The 15,968-nt window shown below is 38.3% G+C and overlaps 1 protein-coding gene across 9 annotated transcripts in view; it reads left to right on the forward strand.

The window, feature by feature from the left end:
* Positions 1–15,968, forward strand: part of FOXP1 (forkhead box P1) — a 684,912-nt gene that overhangs the window by 572,727 nt on the left and 96,217 nt on the right. For 7 of the 9 annotated variants that reach the window (XM_036737498.1, XM_036737502.1, XM_036737499.1 and 4 more), the window contains 3 exons: positions 4,665–4,802; positions 6,292–6,381; positions 11,879–12,041. In XM_036737498.1, the coding sequence (XP_036593393.1) occupies positions 4,665–4,802; positions 6,292–6,381; positions 11,879–12,041 (391 nt within the window). The remainder of the gene's footprint in view (positions 1–4,664; positions 4,803–6,291; positions 6,382–11,878; positions 12,042–15,968) is intronic. The other 2 variants (XM_036737503.1, XM_036737504.1) reach the window with 1 other exon arrangement.

Here is a 15,968-nt window from a genome sequence, read left to right on the forward strand (position 1 = left end):
GACAATTCCAGAATGAAAGACAGTAGAAAGATTCGGAACTAGGTGACAGCACCTAACTTGGCCAATTACAAGTTATCTAGTCACAAGTTGAAACAAATATATAGTAAAAGATTTTTATTGGAAATACATCCTTTGAAATTTTCCCAAATTAGAATGGCAGATTAATGTAATGAGGTTAGGATGTATTTTTAAATGGCATCATGAGGGTACTTTTTAGTGAGTGTAGTGAAGGAGAAAATACAGGTCTCAGTTTACATGTGATGTGTGCTTCTGTGCTTGTGTTTATACTCAGAGGTGCTCACTGCTAGGGGATGTTTTGGTTTACATTTAGAAAGAAGACAGAATGATGATCATGTAATTTTCAGTGTTTATATGTTCAATCTTTTCCTCTCCTTTCTAGTTCTCTCACTTATGTCCTAAGCTTCCCCCCACCCCTTCCATCACTCATTCACCCCCTTGAAGGGACGGGAAAAGGCATGTTGTTATTAGTTCAGGTCTGAAATATTATGAGATTATTCTGAAAAAAAATTAAAATATCAGGCAGAATTTACCCAGAAGTTCAGGCTCTTTAACAGCAATAGTTTGTATTAAAGACATTTTTTTGCAGTTGATGGTATTAAGATGACAGCAGGTCTCTACTAGCAGAGTTCCGATAGCCAAAGCACAGCTGTATTTTTACCCTCACCACCAGGTTTGGGTGCACCTGGGTATCTGCCACACCCCATTGGGATCAGTCAACAATGTATCATAAAGTGTATTTTTGAATTCATGATTTTCTTCTGAAAATTGAGCTAAAACGTGTTCCCTTTTTTTTTAAAAAAAAATCATTTTGTAAGCTAGCATTCTTTAAATGTCTGCCAGAAGTTTAATTTGAATTTGTGATCCCTGAAGGCAGCTAGACAGAATTATTCTAGTTCTTCATAAACTGCCTTCTATGATTCATTGTTCACTCATAAAACATACTCATTTCTATATATACTCAAATAGTTAAGGCAGTTGCAGTATTGGGGTTATAATTTTTTTTGCATTATATTTAAATTGTCATTTGAGAGAGAGATCAAGAATTAGCTTGAACTACCAGTTAAAGTATGAGCTCCCTAGCACACAAAACCTCCAAAATGAGTGTTTTCATCTAAAGTACTGTAAAGTGTATTACACAGTATCTAAAAGAAAGTTGAGTTTTGACTGAATACACTCAAAAAGGGACTCATAAATATTAGAGAACTGTAGTTAAGAACTTACATGACTGTTTTAAATACTATTGATTTAAACCACTGGCTAGATTTTATGAATCAAAGTGTAATTTCCAAGCTTTGGCTATATTTCTCAATGCTGAAGCACTCTCTCTTGTGTGCCTTTAGCAGCTTTCCAGACATTCAACACGGGATTAAATGATAGTAGTTACAATGATCAATAGGTTAAGACCAGTACAATCACTCTTACCGCTAATGACCTCAGTAGTAATGGGTAATAAAGTGTGGGCTATAATAGCCTATTGCTGGTGCTGCATGCCCTTTGATTCCTAGTATTAGTAGGGACTAGCTACATGAAAAAGTTGGACATTGGGAGTTAAGGGAGTGGATATATAGGCCATAATTCTTAACTATTTAAAGTCTTAAACTGTGCTTAGATTTTTTTTTTTTCAGTGGCGGGGGGAGGGATACAGTCATTTCTGGTCCATTTGAATATGTTTGTTAAAGGTTTCCATGAGTTATTTTCATGATATGTTGGAGCAGAAACTTTGGATAAATTTAGGTTTTATTGCATTTATAAGTTAAAGCTAGAGCCCACATTTTAGAGGCACAGAGCTAACTGGCCTAAAAAATGTGATTTCAGATAGTAAAGCTGATTCAAACCCATCAGAATACTATTGCCAACTTTGCATTATTCAAGAACTAATCATCTAGTTTGTAAGTGATTCGGGCTCCTTACCTCTGCCCCCACCTTTTCCCATGCAATTTTTTAACCATCGTGTTGCTCATACCTCCCTCTAAGTGCCCAAAGGGAAAAAGAAGAGGGATCTCAAAGTAGTCCTCTTAGTTGTTCTGAAGTATACCTGCATGCCTGTGAGAGCCCACACAGTATCTCTCTCTGTCTCTCTGTCTCTGTCTCTCTCTGTCTCTCTCTCTCTCTCTCTCTCTCTCTCTCTCTCTCTCTTTCTTTCACACACATGCACACACACACACACACACACACACACACACACACACACACTAGGAAAGGAGTTTTGAGTTGCTGCCTGAAACTGAGATGTTTTTAAAAATTATCCATAATTCCTTCGTTCATGATTCTCCCTTTTTCATAGATAAGAGAGAGTTGGGAGGGGGGGGGGTGTGTGGCATGTGTCACTGAACCAGATACACTTTCTAAAAGTAGTAAAACATTTGTAGGAAAACAATACAATTCTTGGTAGGAAGGTGTTTCTGAGTGAGGGTGTGCTATCATTTCTTTCATTTTTAGTGTTTGTCTACTCAGTTTAATTTTTACACCACCCTATTCCTGCCTGTTTTCCTGTTAATCACCATCAGAAATCTGGCTCGAGAATATTTATATTGTACATAGTCCAAGAAATGCACAGAAAAAAATACTTAGGCATGTTTCTTGTGCTACTTGCTTAATCAAACTTAAATATAATGATGAAAATTTCAAGTAAAAGTCTCCTTTTGTTGGGATAATAACAGCAGCTCAGGATGAACATTTGCTAAATATGTGCACATGAGAAATTTTAAAACTTTCTAAATTAAAACAGTTCAGTTAAAAAGGAAACATTTAATAGTCTTGTGGGTATTTGTCATGATTGTTCTGATAATTTGCTAATGCAAGCATCGATATTGGGTGTTGAGCTTTTTCTAAAATAAAGACTAATTTGTGTATTCTGTGTGTACAGCTTCATAGCTACATATTGTGTGTGAGCACATGAACTGCAAAGTCATACCTACCTCTGTTCCTTTCTTGGGAACCTAAGACAGTGCTAAAAATTCATGTCTACTGTAAATTACACTGTATCTTAATCTACACTCAGAAGCCAGACACAATACAAAGAAGTCATTGAAGACCTTCCAGTATTGGGTGAATGAAATATCATGAAAATATAAACTATTTTTTTCTTTCAAGCTGTTTTTTTTTGTTTTACACCCACACACATGCACACACAAAATACATACATTACAACATTGGTGACTGTTCCCTGTACATGAATCTGACCTTCAGGAACCAATTTTAGTTCATCAAAATTAGTGATGCTGAGAAATCAGGACATCAGTGCATAATGACTGTGAAATTAGGGATGCGAGCTCGCTCTGCAAATGACAGGACAAATCATGTGAAAAAGTCAAGAGAAACTGCATATTAAGACATTATGTTACGTAAAATTAATACTGCACTTCTCCCTATTGCTTATTGCTCTCCTGAAGGATTTTTAAAAATTCTTTTCTCTTCTGATCAGCTATTGTCTGCTGATTTTTTTTTTGGTGGTGCACTGGCAAAGTGCAAAACATGTTATTACCTTTTATTATAATACAGGAGATGACAGCAGATCCTTTTGAACAAAGTAGATCTTTTACTGCTTTTAGTTTCTTGCTGTCACATGTTTGATTTGAAACTAAAGAAAAGTAAGATGCTTAAATATTACTGTTTAAAGTCATACAGATTTTGTCTTTACCTTCATTGTCTCTCTCTCTTTCTCTTTCTCTCTCACTTTCACTCTTACTTTTTTCCTTTTTTTTTCCGGAATTTCTCATGAAATTGTCTTCTTGCATTACTGGGACTGACAAAATGGTTCTCATGTAGTCTGCAAATTAAACACAAGTGCAGTGATTATTTTGAATAGCTAAATTACATTCTAGAAAGCTTGCAGAATTCATAGCATTGTCATTAGGTATCCGCTTGAATACAATTTGTGTAACCTTGGCCAAGACAGCCTGTCATTTTAATGTCAGTGTTTTATCTGAACAAGACATCATCCTTTCAGATACAGTGTACAGGTTCCTTCCAAAGATGCCCGTGCAGAAACGTGTTAACAGTTGCAAATATGAAATGCTATCAAGTTCATCACTGTAACTATTTGTCACTGAAATGTCATGGAAAGCAGCTTTTAATGGTATCTTACATAAAATGAAAGAATTGAAGACATCTGTATGCTGGGCAAATATGGAGTGGTAGAAGCATCATAGTGAGGGTGTTGCTGCTCACATGGGCACAGGGGTGAGGTGATTCACTTCCTTTAGTTTCTACTGGTTTCTCTTCAAGTCGCTGTCTTCATAAGCCATAGATCACATTGCTCTCAGACACCTGACTTGTTTTCTACTTGCTGTGATCTGTAAAGGAAAACTCAAGTTTTGGTTAACTTCTTACAAATCATTTCATAAGAAAAACGGGAATATTTCCCAGTAACAAATAGAGAGCTTTTATCTTCACTCTGAGCATTGTTAAGGTTTTGTCCCTTTTGCTCCTTGCAAGGCCGTCTGCTACAGCAGAGAATGATACCAGAGCTTTATCAGCCTTATAATAATAGCACAATGGGATTTGTAAGCAGGCCTCCCCTTGGAAAAGCTAATCTGGCAGGAAAAGTTGGTAAATCTCTAGGCAGAATTATGAGTGCTTCAAATGTGGTTGGGAAATCATGGCTCTTGGTACTCAGTGTTTCTACTTCATTGCTGCTTTAGGTCCCCGTGTCAGTGGCTATGATGACACCTCAAGTTATCACTCCCCAGCAAATGCAGCAGATCCTCCAGCAACAAGTGCTCACCCCCCAGCAGCTCCAGGTCCTGCTTCAGCAACAGCAGGCACTCATGCTTCAACAGGTAACTATTGACTTTGCCACCTGGCAAGGCAGCCACGCTAACCCTCGCCGTGCAAGTGTCCTGGTCCCAACCACTAGTTAGTGTATGATACCTACTCCCCTCATGTGGTAAGAAGCTTTGGCTGCTCCGATTTCAAGAGAGGAGAGTAAAAGCAGTGGAAATTTCCTTTATGATGACTTGAAATTATCTCTCTTGATAAATAATGGTGTTTCAGATGTCGCCAATGTTTCACGATAAGAAGTTAGGATTAAGTTAAGAATTTGAGTTTTTGAAGGGACTTAGGTGTTCAAGCTGTAAAGCTCTTACTGTATGTAGGATTTCAAAGAGGACTGGGGTTCAGTGACTGGTCCTGTCACTTTCTACCTGTGTGACTTGGGGCGCTAGACTTGGAGTCCAGAGATTGGAATTTGGCTCCCGCTTCAGCTGTTTCCTTAAGATGTTTGGCCCTGGGCAAGTCACTTAAACCCTTTCAGCCTCACTTTTCTCTTCTGAAAAATGGGAATCATGACAATAGCAGCACTTGTCTTACAGGGTTTTTGTGAGAATCAGTGAGATATTTGTAAAGCATTTAACCAGCTCTTAAATATTCTATAAATGCTATTCTTATTATTAATTATTATTACACTTCCTTGGGTCACATGCATGAAACAAAAATGAGATGGGAGGGAGGGGAGCAGATGATGACCTAGGTGCTTTGGGGCTCTAAAGCTTTGATCCTACTGATACCTGTTCTAGGTGAGAGACTTCGAAATTGAATGTAAGGGGAAAAAAACCCACCCAAGGCTATGGTCATGTCGAACATTTCCAACATTTATCTTATCAACAGATTCAAATATCCAAAAGGAAGAAGTGTCTCTTCTGACACATGAGTGAGCCCTCATGGTTCCAGCACATTTCAAGGTGCTGTTTTACAGGATTCCATTCACTTCTGCTGTTGCTAAAATCTATTCCAGGTTGTCATTTGGCTGCTCTACATACAGCGTTCTTTCCCGTTGGATGTTTGAACCATACAGGCCATACATCAACAGGACTGTGGTGATAGTGGTAGCAGAATGATCAGGGAGGGGGAGGCAGAAAGGCAGAGGAGCACCCACACTGTCTGCGCTCGTATTGACCAACACCGAATACAGTCAGACCCTCTCATTTCGAAAGCATGGATATGTTTCACAACAGAGATTTACCAGTCTCTCTCAACAAGGGCATCTTTGCTTTGTTGTTACAATCAAAGGTCATTCCTTGCCTTATTTTAATTAGTTTGTGTAGAAAATGGTATGTTTTTCATCAGTTCATTTTGGAGATTACTTTTCAGACGATAATGCCAAGAATAGTCAGTGTGCACTGAATTTATTGTTGAGTTTTCAACTAAAGGTCAGACCATTACAGATAAAAGGATGCTATTTTTCAAACCACAGTTTGTGTATTACACTGAAAGGGACGCGGAATTGGCTCCTCCTCTCGGTCACTCACCATCTTTTGCTTTTCTTTGCAGCAGCAGCTTCAAGAGTTTTACAAAAAACAGCAGGAACAGTTACAGCTCCAACTTTTACAACAACAACATGCTGGAAAACAGCCTAAAGAGGTACAGACAATACATATTTTACTTTCAAACCACAGATCCCAGAGGACTGTCTAGTGGCTATTAAACTGTCATTCATCTTTTAAATGATTGCACAACCGAGCTGACTGTATCAAGGCTCAGCTTTCAGCCTCACAGTTATTGTCCTGTTTTCTCTCTAATTTTTCTGTGTTCCATTTGCTCCCTGCCACATATTACAGTGCCCTGCTCCACGTTTGCCTTGTTCTGTGTGTACGGGACAAGTGTTGGGAACAGGATCTTCAGTGCTGCTTTTGGAAACTGGCGTAACTAAGGGTCCAGATTTCCTTAGAGATATTTAAGTCTTCTCCATCCAGTTGGATTGTTTAGGGATGTTATGGAGGAGGGGCAGGCGAAACTACATGATGCCATTAATACAGTTTGGGATGACAAAGCTAGACTTTTTTTCATGTTGTACATTAAAGAAAATAATTCCCCTTCAGAAGTATTTTATTATGAGCTGACAGTCACAGAGTTCAGAAAGATGGTCCGATACTCCAGCCCTCTAACCGTAATATTCTCACATTTCTTTTTCTTTTTCTAAATTTATGGGCACATTCTAAATAAAAACCAGTCAAATCATAAGTCCACTATCTTTCTCCAAAGGAGTAAGTTTAGGTTAAAAATACTCAAGGCTGTGGCAACTTTTATATTTTTTATTAACACATAAATGGTGATGCCTTGAAGTATAGACCCAACTTTCCCAGCTTTGGTACAAATCTGAGCATGTTGATATGTTGCTCAGAGTGACAGATTACTGTCATCTTTGCAGCATTATTACTTATGTTACCTACTCTTGAAGGTAGTTTTATCATAATAGATATTTCCTGTTGATGAACAGTTCTTCTGGGGATGGTATGAGTTGTAATTCGCTATCTGGTGTAAATTCTTATTTAATGACTTCTTTGTGCCTCTGAACCATCTTGACTAATTGGGATATTGTTGACTAACCAGCTTCCCATAATAAGAGAGTATTATGGTCTGTCTCAGATGTCATGATCCCTCATGTGAAGGTTGCCAAATTACACTAATTTTCTATATTGAGGATGACCTAACTATTCTCTCTTCCCACTTAGTCGTCCCTCCCCACCAAATTTGGTAAATCTCTCGTGCCATGCCAAGTTTTCATCTGGGATTGCATTTTTGCCACCTGGTTATAAAGCCCTGAAGGCAAAGCTTGTTTTGGGGTGGGGGAATGTGATTGTGGTGGTGGTGGTAGTGGCTTCAGGGAGTTTGGGGGGGGGAGGATATGGGGAGGAAATGTTATAATGAAAATGCTGACACAACCTTAAGTATAGTGGGTAACGGGTGCTGCTATAATAAAAAGGGAACAGATTAAAAAGTGTCTAAAATGTAAATCTAAAGGACTAACAGTAATTAAAATGGAAATGGCACAGGGAGGGAAGGCATGTAATTGTGAGATATCACTGTGCAGAATGCTCTCAGCTTTGTTTTGCCGGCTGTTTTTCTAATTCAGTAGGGCTTACTCATCAGTGGCAGTTCAATGTGCGTTAATGACTCTGGGATGCAGGCATCACTCTGGACAAAGAAATGATTATTGTGCGGTCAAAAGAAGTTCAAAGACAAGAAGGGAATTTCAGTTTTTTCCTTAGAGATCCACATTCAAGAGCATATAAATTAAGCCAAATGTTAAAAACCACAGTCTGAAAGCTGACTTCAAAGTCACAACTCTCTAATTAATGAACTGCGAGCTTCAGTTTGGACAAGTCGTGGTTTGATGCGCCCATAAATCAACATGACAGGCCTGTTTCACAGTCTCAGACAGTGCTTGTCATTGAGTCACATCAGATGTAAACACAGCAGAAAAAAAGAGGGAATATGAAGGAGGTGCAATTGATCAACAGAATTGGTAAAAACTCACTTTTGAAGCACATTATGCATGATCACAGGAAATGGCTACAGCCTCAAGAGGCTTTCTCCTTCTGCTGTTGCTTTTTTGAATCCGATTTCTAACAGCCTTCAAAAGGGAGAAGAAGAATTCCAGAGCTTCTCCCCTGTGGCTGGCAGGCAATAACCCCCTGTTGTTATTTTGTGCTTCTTGCTTTTCAAAGGCGTCAAAATTTAGTTTTTTAAAGATCTTTAACTCGATATTTGAAGACAAACAATAAAGGGCTGCCACTGTCATTCTTATCAGTTACCAGCGATTGGATTTTTTCTTTCTGTTGCCACTTCTTATTAACCTCTTATTTGGTCTATTAGACATAGTTGGGAATGCACGCCTGCATGCTGGGAGAACATGAAAGTTCAGATGGGCTCCGAGGGCAGATAAAGAAAGTTGAAGGGGAAAGTTACACTGCAGAATGAATGATAAAAGTTAACTCTACTAAATTGCTGTTGTCAGAATGAAGACCATCCCCAGACAAAGATGAGGGCTCTGAGTTCTGGAAAAAAAATTACACCATAATTTGGGTTGAAAGAGAAGGAGAAGTGAGACAATGTGATGGCATTTCAGTGTCTCCAGACATACTCGACTTAGCATGCTGTTGCTTGGCCATACTGTTTGCATGCAAAGATTAAAATAAAGAACAGTTTGGAGTTGGGTGTTTTCTCTGATTAGGTATGAGATCACAAGGGGACATATCTTCCTTGAATTGACTATATGTTTACTGTACAGATGGATTTGGCAAAGCCCTGTTGCAATAGTGAATCTCATCCCACATGTCTTTCAGTTAGGATGACCCTTATTTTCCTGAGTTGAGGGCATTCTCTTGAAATTATTATGCAGTTGGTGGTCCTTTTGTGCTAAAAATGACAATGGAGTCACATGGTTGCAATTTCGTGATGTGGACTGGTGGTTATGATTTTAACAAGGTTTGAACTTAGATGTCGACAGATGGAACAAGTGTATTAATTTACTGAATCCCCTGGTCATTAGTGGCCCATAATTTTGTACCTTCGGCTTCCACCCCTTCCCTTTTTTTTTTTTTAATTTTGTCTTTCACGTATTTCTACAATAAGAGACTTAACCTTTAACAGAACAACATACCTTTTACTCTCATTTTTTCAAAAGTTGTAGTGATGTATTTCCAGGTCAGATCAAGAATACATTATGGCCCATCGTGAGTTTAGGACCCAAGTCTTAACTCAATGGATACTCTAGGGAGGTGGGGAGGGGGAGGGGAACCTATCCTATTGTAGCTGCTGGAGTAACTGCTCATTAATATTTGACAGAATTGATGTGGAAAATAGGCAGAATTAATTGTAAATCAAGGGAGAAGAAGAATCCTATTTTCTGTAGTTGAGCCTAGGCTGAGTTGATTGTTTGCAAAAGGCCGTTTGTCCTCGAGCAGTTATGACAGTTTATGTTAGGCAGTAGGGAGTAACCTAAGAAAAGAAAACAGACCTTTGACAGAAGCTTTAGGGAGGGGATCAAAAATGCAAGTTTTATCAGGATATTTCAGCATTTTAACACTGACTACTGACCTGACAACAGGACTGCACTGAGACCTTTTTTGTATGCATTCAATTGTGAGAAGTAAACAAACTTGCTCGTATCCTGTGTTTGGTAACTGGGTGGGGAGCACAGTTTGGCAACGTGTGTTGCTTTTAAATTCTTTCTTGGACAATGGGCCTTGTATACTTTTATATCCTGGCTTTTCAGATGTAGAGAGCTTTCATGAGCTTTTCCTAGGGATAGCTTGCGGAGACAACAGAGAGGCCATCAGTCATTTTAGATAAATAATTTTTAGGCATTTAATTTATAAAAGGGTGGGGACTCCCAAAAGATTATGTTCAATCTAGAGAAAATTGAATCCGATTTTTTTTCATCTTTTTGACTGGGGGTGGGGAAAAGGATGTGGAGGGATGTTGGGAATGAATATCTGTTGAAGAAGTGAAAAAATATTTTTGACATGAATATAACTATCATTGGGTTTTACATTAATATGATAACTTGAGAAAGAGTGAAAACAATTGGATCTTTTTATGCATGCTGTTCCTAAAATGAAAACACTGGCTTTTCATTTAAATTTATTTAAATTTTTGTTGTCAGTGCTATAGATTTTGTTTTTTGGAGTGAAACTCAATTAACTTTCCCAGTGGCATGGTAGTAAGTCTGAAATTGGTTGCTAATATGAGAATGATGGCTTTTTACTGTAAAATAAACTACTTGGGGATTAAAAGGAAAACAACATTTTCTTCTTTCTTTGAACGTTCAGTCAGAAGGGTTTAAAACATATATTCTATTTTATGTATATGCCAGATAAGACCAGAAGTTAGGTCAAGTGGGATATAATTATTCTCCAAGGTATGATTATTAAGCAAGGTCATATAAGAACTGAAAGGGTTGATAGTCCCTTAAAGTCTTTCAGGAGTACATATAAAATGTGATCTCTATGATATTTTAAAATAATAATAATTAGGAGAGTTAAATGTATCTCTTTCTTTACCTGTCTATTTTGGCTGCAGTTGGTGAAGGGTTAATTTTCTTTCCATAATTGTTAGCCATAATGTGGATAAGACCTCCACCTTAGTATGATTCCTAGCAGATTAGGGATATTAGATAATTTCCTTCTATTTATTGTACTCCTGCACTGTATTATCTTTCTATCACTCAGATAATTACTAAGGAAATCTACATTAATTTTTTTTTTTTTGGCTAGCACAAGAAGCTCCTAAACACTGGTGTGGTGTATTGATGTTTTACACAACAAAAGTTTTCCGTCATTAGTACAATAAGCAAAAAGATATTTATCATAATGTAAAGCCTTCCATGTGGTTTTTAGAGAACAAAGAAGGAAAAAAAATCCACAATGAGTAACAAACCTAGGGGCTTTCTTAACTAAACAGAAATTGGGGGATATGAAGCTGAGAGTACTGTACATATCATACTCACATTCAAGTAAGATGTTGTTTGCTAAATTATGAATGTGTGTAATTAAAATCTAGTGGCTGTTTCTATGAAAGATTTACAATGTTATTTCATCGTTTGTCATGGCTAATTAACAATATTAGATGAAGTTTTTCTTCTTCAAAGGTCTGATTTTTTCTCATTTATTTATGTCAGAAGTGATAAACAGAGTAGTTAAAAGCTTCTGCTGGTAGAGGAGGGAGAAGAGCAGCATGTTCCTTTCCACCTCAAAGGTTCAGGGTTCAAATCCCTCTGGAGGAGAGTTAACTCAGTCCTGTTTATAATGAGAACAATTAAAATGTTCAAAGTCTTAAGAGTCGAAATCTTCAATAGAAGACCTAACTTTTCAAGAAGTTGGAAAAAGTAGCCCTGGTGGACAAATGATTGATTGCCATGTCAGAGCTAATATGTAGCACAGGTAATAAATTAACTTAATCAGGCTCCTTTTAATGGGTGACCCGGTCTGTGGGCTTGCAGTAGAGCATGTGGCACTGAGTCCTGTACTTCATAGTATTTGATGATGTTGAGAAGTCTAAAAACTTGATGCTTCTGACTATCCTTGGGAAAGATCTACCTAATTCCACCCCACCCCCCATTTCTGGTTTCTTGCAGCCACAGCAACAGCAGGTGGCAGCTACCCAGCAGTTGGCCTTCCAGCAACAGCTCTTACAGATGCAGCAGTTACAGCAGCAACATCTCCTGTCTTTGCAACGTCAGGGCCTGCTGACCATTCAGCCTGGACAGCCTGGCCTTCCCCTCCAACCTATTGCTCAAGGTATGTGTTGAATTATGAAGAAGTGAATCTAAACAGCCTTATGAATGAATATGAATTCATCACTCGAGAACCTGGTCAGCCCTCCAAGACATTCATATGTAGAGAAAGGTGAACCCCCTCTGTGTGGTAAAGTTGGAGAGTAGAGTCGTGGAAAAGGATGCAGACTTAGAGTGACAAACTCAGGCTTGGAAAGTCAGCTCATTGTCTTAGAGTTTTACATGGCACAGGATTTACTGTGTGTTTACTCAGTAGAAAGGCACTGTTTAAATGGAACATTTTAGCCCCAAAGTTTCCCAGAGTTTGGCAAAACTAATTTTTCTCTTATGATTTCAACATTAATTTTTTAAATCATTCTTTATTATATAATTTGCTCAAATTCAGTTCTCTGTTTTATTTTATAAACAATGTTTAGTATTCAAGACTTATACCAAGCCCCCCCCAACACACACACACACACACACACACACACACACACACACACACACACACCCTCTACACACCTGTTGTCTAGAAAGCAGAAGTAGTTAGATCTTTGTCAAGACAGAGAAACACTAATGGAAGCTTGTTTTTAGAATTGTTTAAATTCCTAACTACGACTTTGAAGACCACACGCTTCTCACAATCGATACCATCCTTAGACCTAACTTTGTGAAATGTTAGGATTCAGTAAAGGGCACCAAAGTTTATGGAATCTGGTGAAATACTTTTGAGAACCCTGACTAGTCTCCATTTTATTCTAAGGCCTTTGGACATGCAGTTTGAATGGGAAATGTAGCAGTTTTTAGGGAGACATGTTGGCTTGAGCTGCTCTAAGTGCATAGATTATTCAAAGCTCAAAAATATCAATCTGTGTTTGTGAAAAGACTCTCCCCATCTGTCTCCTTTTGTGTGCTGTTTCCCCCCACCATTAGATTGTAAGCTTCTTGAAGGCAGGAGCTAGCTTTCTTTTAATGCACCTCCAGTGCTTAGCACAGTGCCTGGCACATAATAGGTACTTAATATTTTTTGATTGGATTAGATCTCAGTCAAAGCAAATTCAAGTGTTTCCCTCAATGATTCAAGCCAGTTCACACTCCTGTTCATGTTTGTTTCTTTATATATTGTCTTGGAGATTGTTACGTTAAAGACATTTGTGAATAGTACAGAATTATGTTCTGAAAAGGGTTACTGGAAAATAGGAAAGTTTCAGTGAGTATGCTGCTTTGAGAATGGGTGATAGATTGAGAAAGTTTCCTCTCCGGTGGACCCAGGGAGGGATCCTGGTATCAGACTCTCCTCTTAACACCTTTGACCACACCCTTTTTCTATCTATCGCTTTTCCAACTTTGAAATCCTAGTCTTTTCTCCATTTTTTTCCTTTTCTTTCTCAAGCCCCTCACCCCTTATTTATGCTTCAAATCCTTGATATTTAATCTGCACCCCCTGCATTGCTGTCAAAATAGAAGATTTGGTAACTGAGCAATACAAAAGGAAATGAAAGGGCATATAGGCTAATGCGCCTTGGGCTGGCAAAATGTTAAAACGTGCTTTAATTACACCTTCAGGTTTATTGTTGGAAACATCACAGGCTGTTCTTACACACCCACTGGACTCAAGCTTCACCCTTTCTCATTTTTTCCCACAGCTCCTCCACTATTAAGTTTGCTCACTAAGGTTCATTGTTAGAGTACATCAGTTAAGCTGTCCAAAAGAGGGCAATTGGGCAGTGACAAGACACGCTCGTGTAATGTGAAAGAAATGAATGTGGTGATGCATGAAGTGTAATCTGTGCGGTAACACATCAGAGACACCAGTAGGTAATTCAGCAGTCATGGCATTGATTGATATGCTTAGCAGTCTGGGAGAACTATTAGCCCCTACAACAGGAGGAAAAAGCATATTTAAAACCTAAGAGGTGCCTCTGAGTGTGCCCAAGATCACATAAACATAAACAGAGGTGCTTCGGAGGGCAGACCCTGGCAGTGAAGTGAACTGAGTGTGCTTGCCACCCCTAGTGAAAGTAAGGGCTCTTTTTCATTTGGACCCCACCCCCCTACCCCTTTTCTTGAAGTACCTTGAGAATTCAGGCCTGTTGGACTACAACATGATTTTTTTTTTATCAGAGAGATGATGGCTTAAAACTGATGTCATTACGAGGTTTAAATCAACTTTCTGCTTGCTTGAACATGGTCACCTGGGTATGGATGTACAAGGACAAAAAAAGGTTGATCAACTCTGTTTGTCTTTGAGCCCGTGATACCTGGGGTTGGGAAATTGAGTTCCATGAACAGTAATCTGTCAACTGTCCCCACAACATACATTTTTTAAACCTGTGCCTGCATTTTCTTTTATAATGAAGGGGACCAGTTGTCCTGGAGAAAAAAAAAGGAGGTAATAAGGAGCCAAGACCATGCATTAAAATCATTGGTGATAGATAGTTCATAACAAAACCAAGATGTTTTTATTTTAGGATTACCAGTTTTCTGTGTACCCTAAATATGTTAAAATGGAGTTAAGGGGATCTCAAAGATGACAGAGTGTGGGCTATGTAATCTTTGAAGCCATTTTATAGTAAATGGCTCTAAGAGATGAATGATGGCACTCTCTATTGCGGAATGGACAGGTTTTCTTTTAAGGTTACATTTGCACTTCTCCTCGACTTCTCCTCGAAATAATTAGCATATCACTGTTGTTTTGCATTGTAGTTACTCTGATTCCTAAAGGACAGGGCTATTTTTTTCATCCTCACTGTAAATTCAGTAATATTCTGACCTAATTTTTTTTTTAAATGTGAATTGTAGATAGGAAAATTATCCACTTTATTGTGTACCTGTTAATGGATTTCTTTAACTTGGTACTATTCTTCTCCTGCATCATTTTGGAGGAAATGCTTAGTTTCTGGAAATTTGATATCCATTTAGCCTGCTGAGTGACTGGCTTTCCTTTCAACTGTCTTAGTGCTATCAGGATATCTTGACTGTCAAATGAGCATCTTTGATGTATTCATTGAACCAGCAGCTTAATGTTATTTTCTAACTATAGCAGCCAGGGAGATCACTGATTTGACCACCCCAAGCATGTCTGATGTCACTCGTTAAATTATGACATCAGCTTCTTTCCTTACAGAAGAGGATACTATAATTAAAGTAACTGTAACTTCTGAAATTTGGCCAGGAAAAAGTATTGGAACTATTTCTTTAACTTTTCTGAGTACCTCAGTTGAAGCGCACAAACACACGTGTGTGCATGCATGCGCACGTGCGCGCACACACACGGACCTGAGCGATGTTGCAATAGTTAGCACAGGGGAGATGGATCTTATGATCTTAGGTCTAGAGCCGGTAGTGATACAATGTGTTTTAGTCTTCGTTTGCTCGGTAAATATGGAGGGAGTGGCAGGAGACTTTTACAAGCCTTGCCTCTCTGCTCAGAAGGAAAAAGATACAGGTAACAGTGAATAGGCTTTTCTCCACATGAAATAAAATGACTCCAAATAAAATAGTTTGTCGTTTGAAAAATGGGCAACTTAATCTTTTGATATTTATTCCTAAACAATAAAAGAGGTGTTGACTTGTGTAGTTTCATATTAATACCGTATCATCAACAGAGGAGTGAGTCTATTTCACTATTGTTTCAATTGAGTAAACAGTGGAGTAGGGGTCAGCGGTATTCACAGGTAATTGTTAGTGTGCAGACAGTGCTGTCAAGCATGTTCGCTAAAAATACATCCCTACATCCTGCACTGTCACTTTGCAAGGTGTTTGAAAATAATAGCCCAGATGCAGCAAAACAGGACATAGGATTGGGTAGTGACCTTTCTCTTTGTTTAATTTGCCTCGGAGGTTTAATTTCAGGGGACAAGTAATAATTGAATATGTCTAATAACTAAATGCTCATTTGGGACAAAATCCATCAAAATATAATTGGCATTTGATTTTTATGAAAGAA

The sequence above is a fragment of the Trichosurus vulpecula genome, chromosome 9 (genome assembly GCF_011100635.1).
Source record: "Trichosurus vulpecula isolate mTriVul1 chromosome 9, mTriVul1.pri, whole genome shotgun sequence".
Taxonomy (NCBI): Eukaryota; Metazoa; Chordata; class Mammalia; order Diprotodontia; family Phalangeridae; genus Trichosurus; species Trichosurus vulpecula.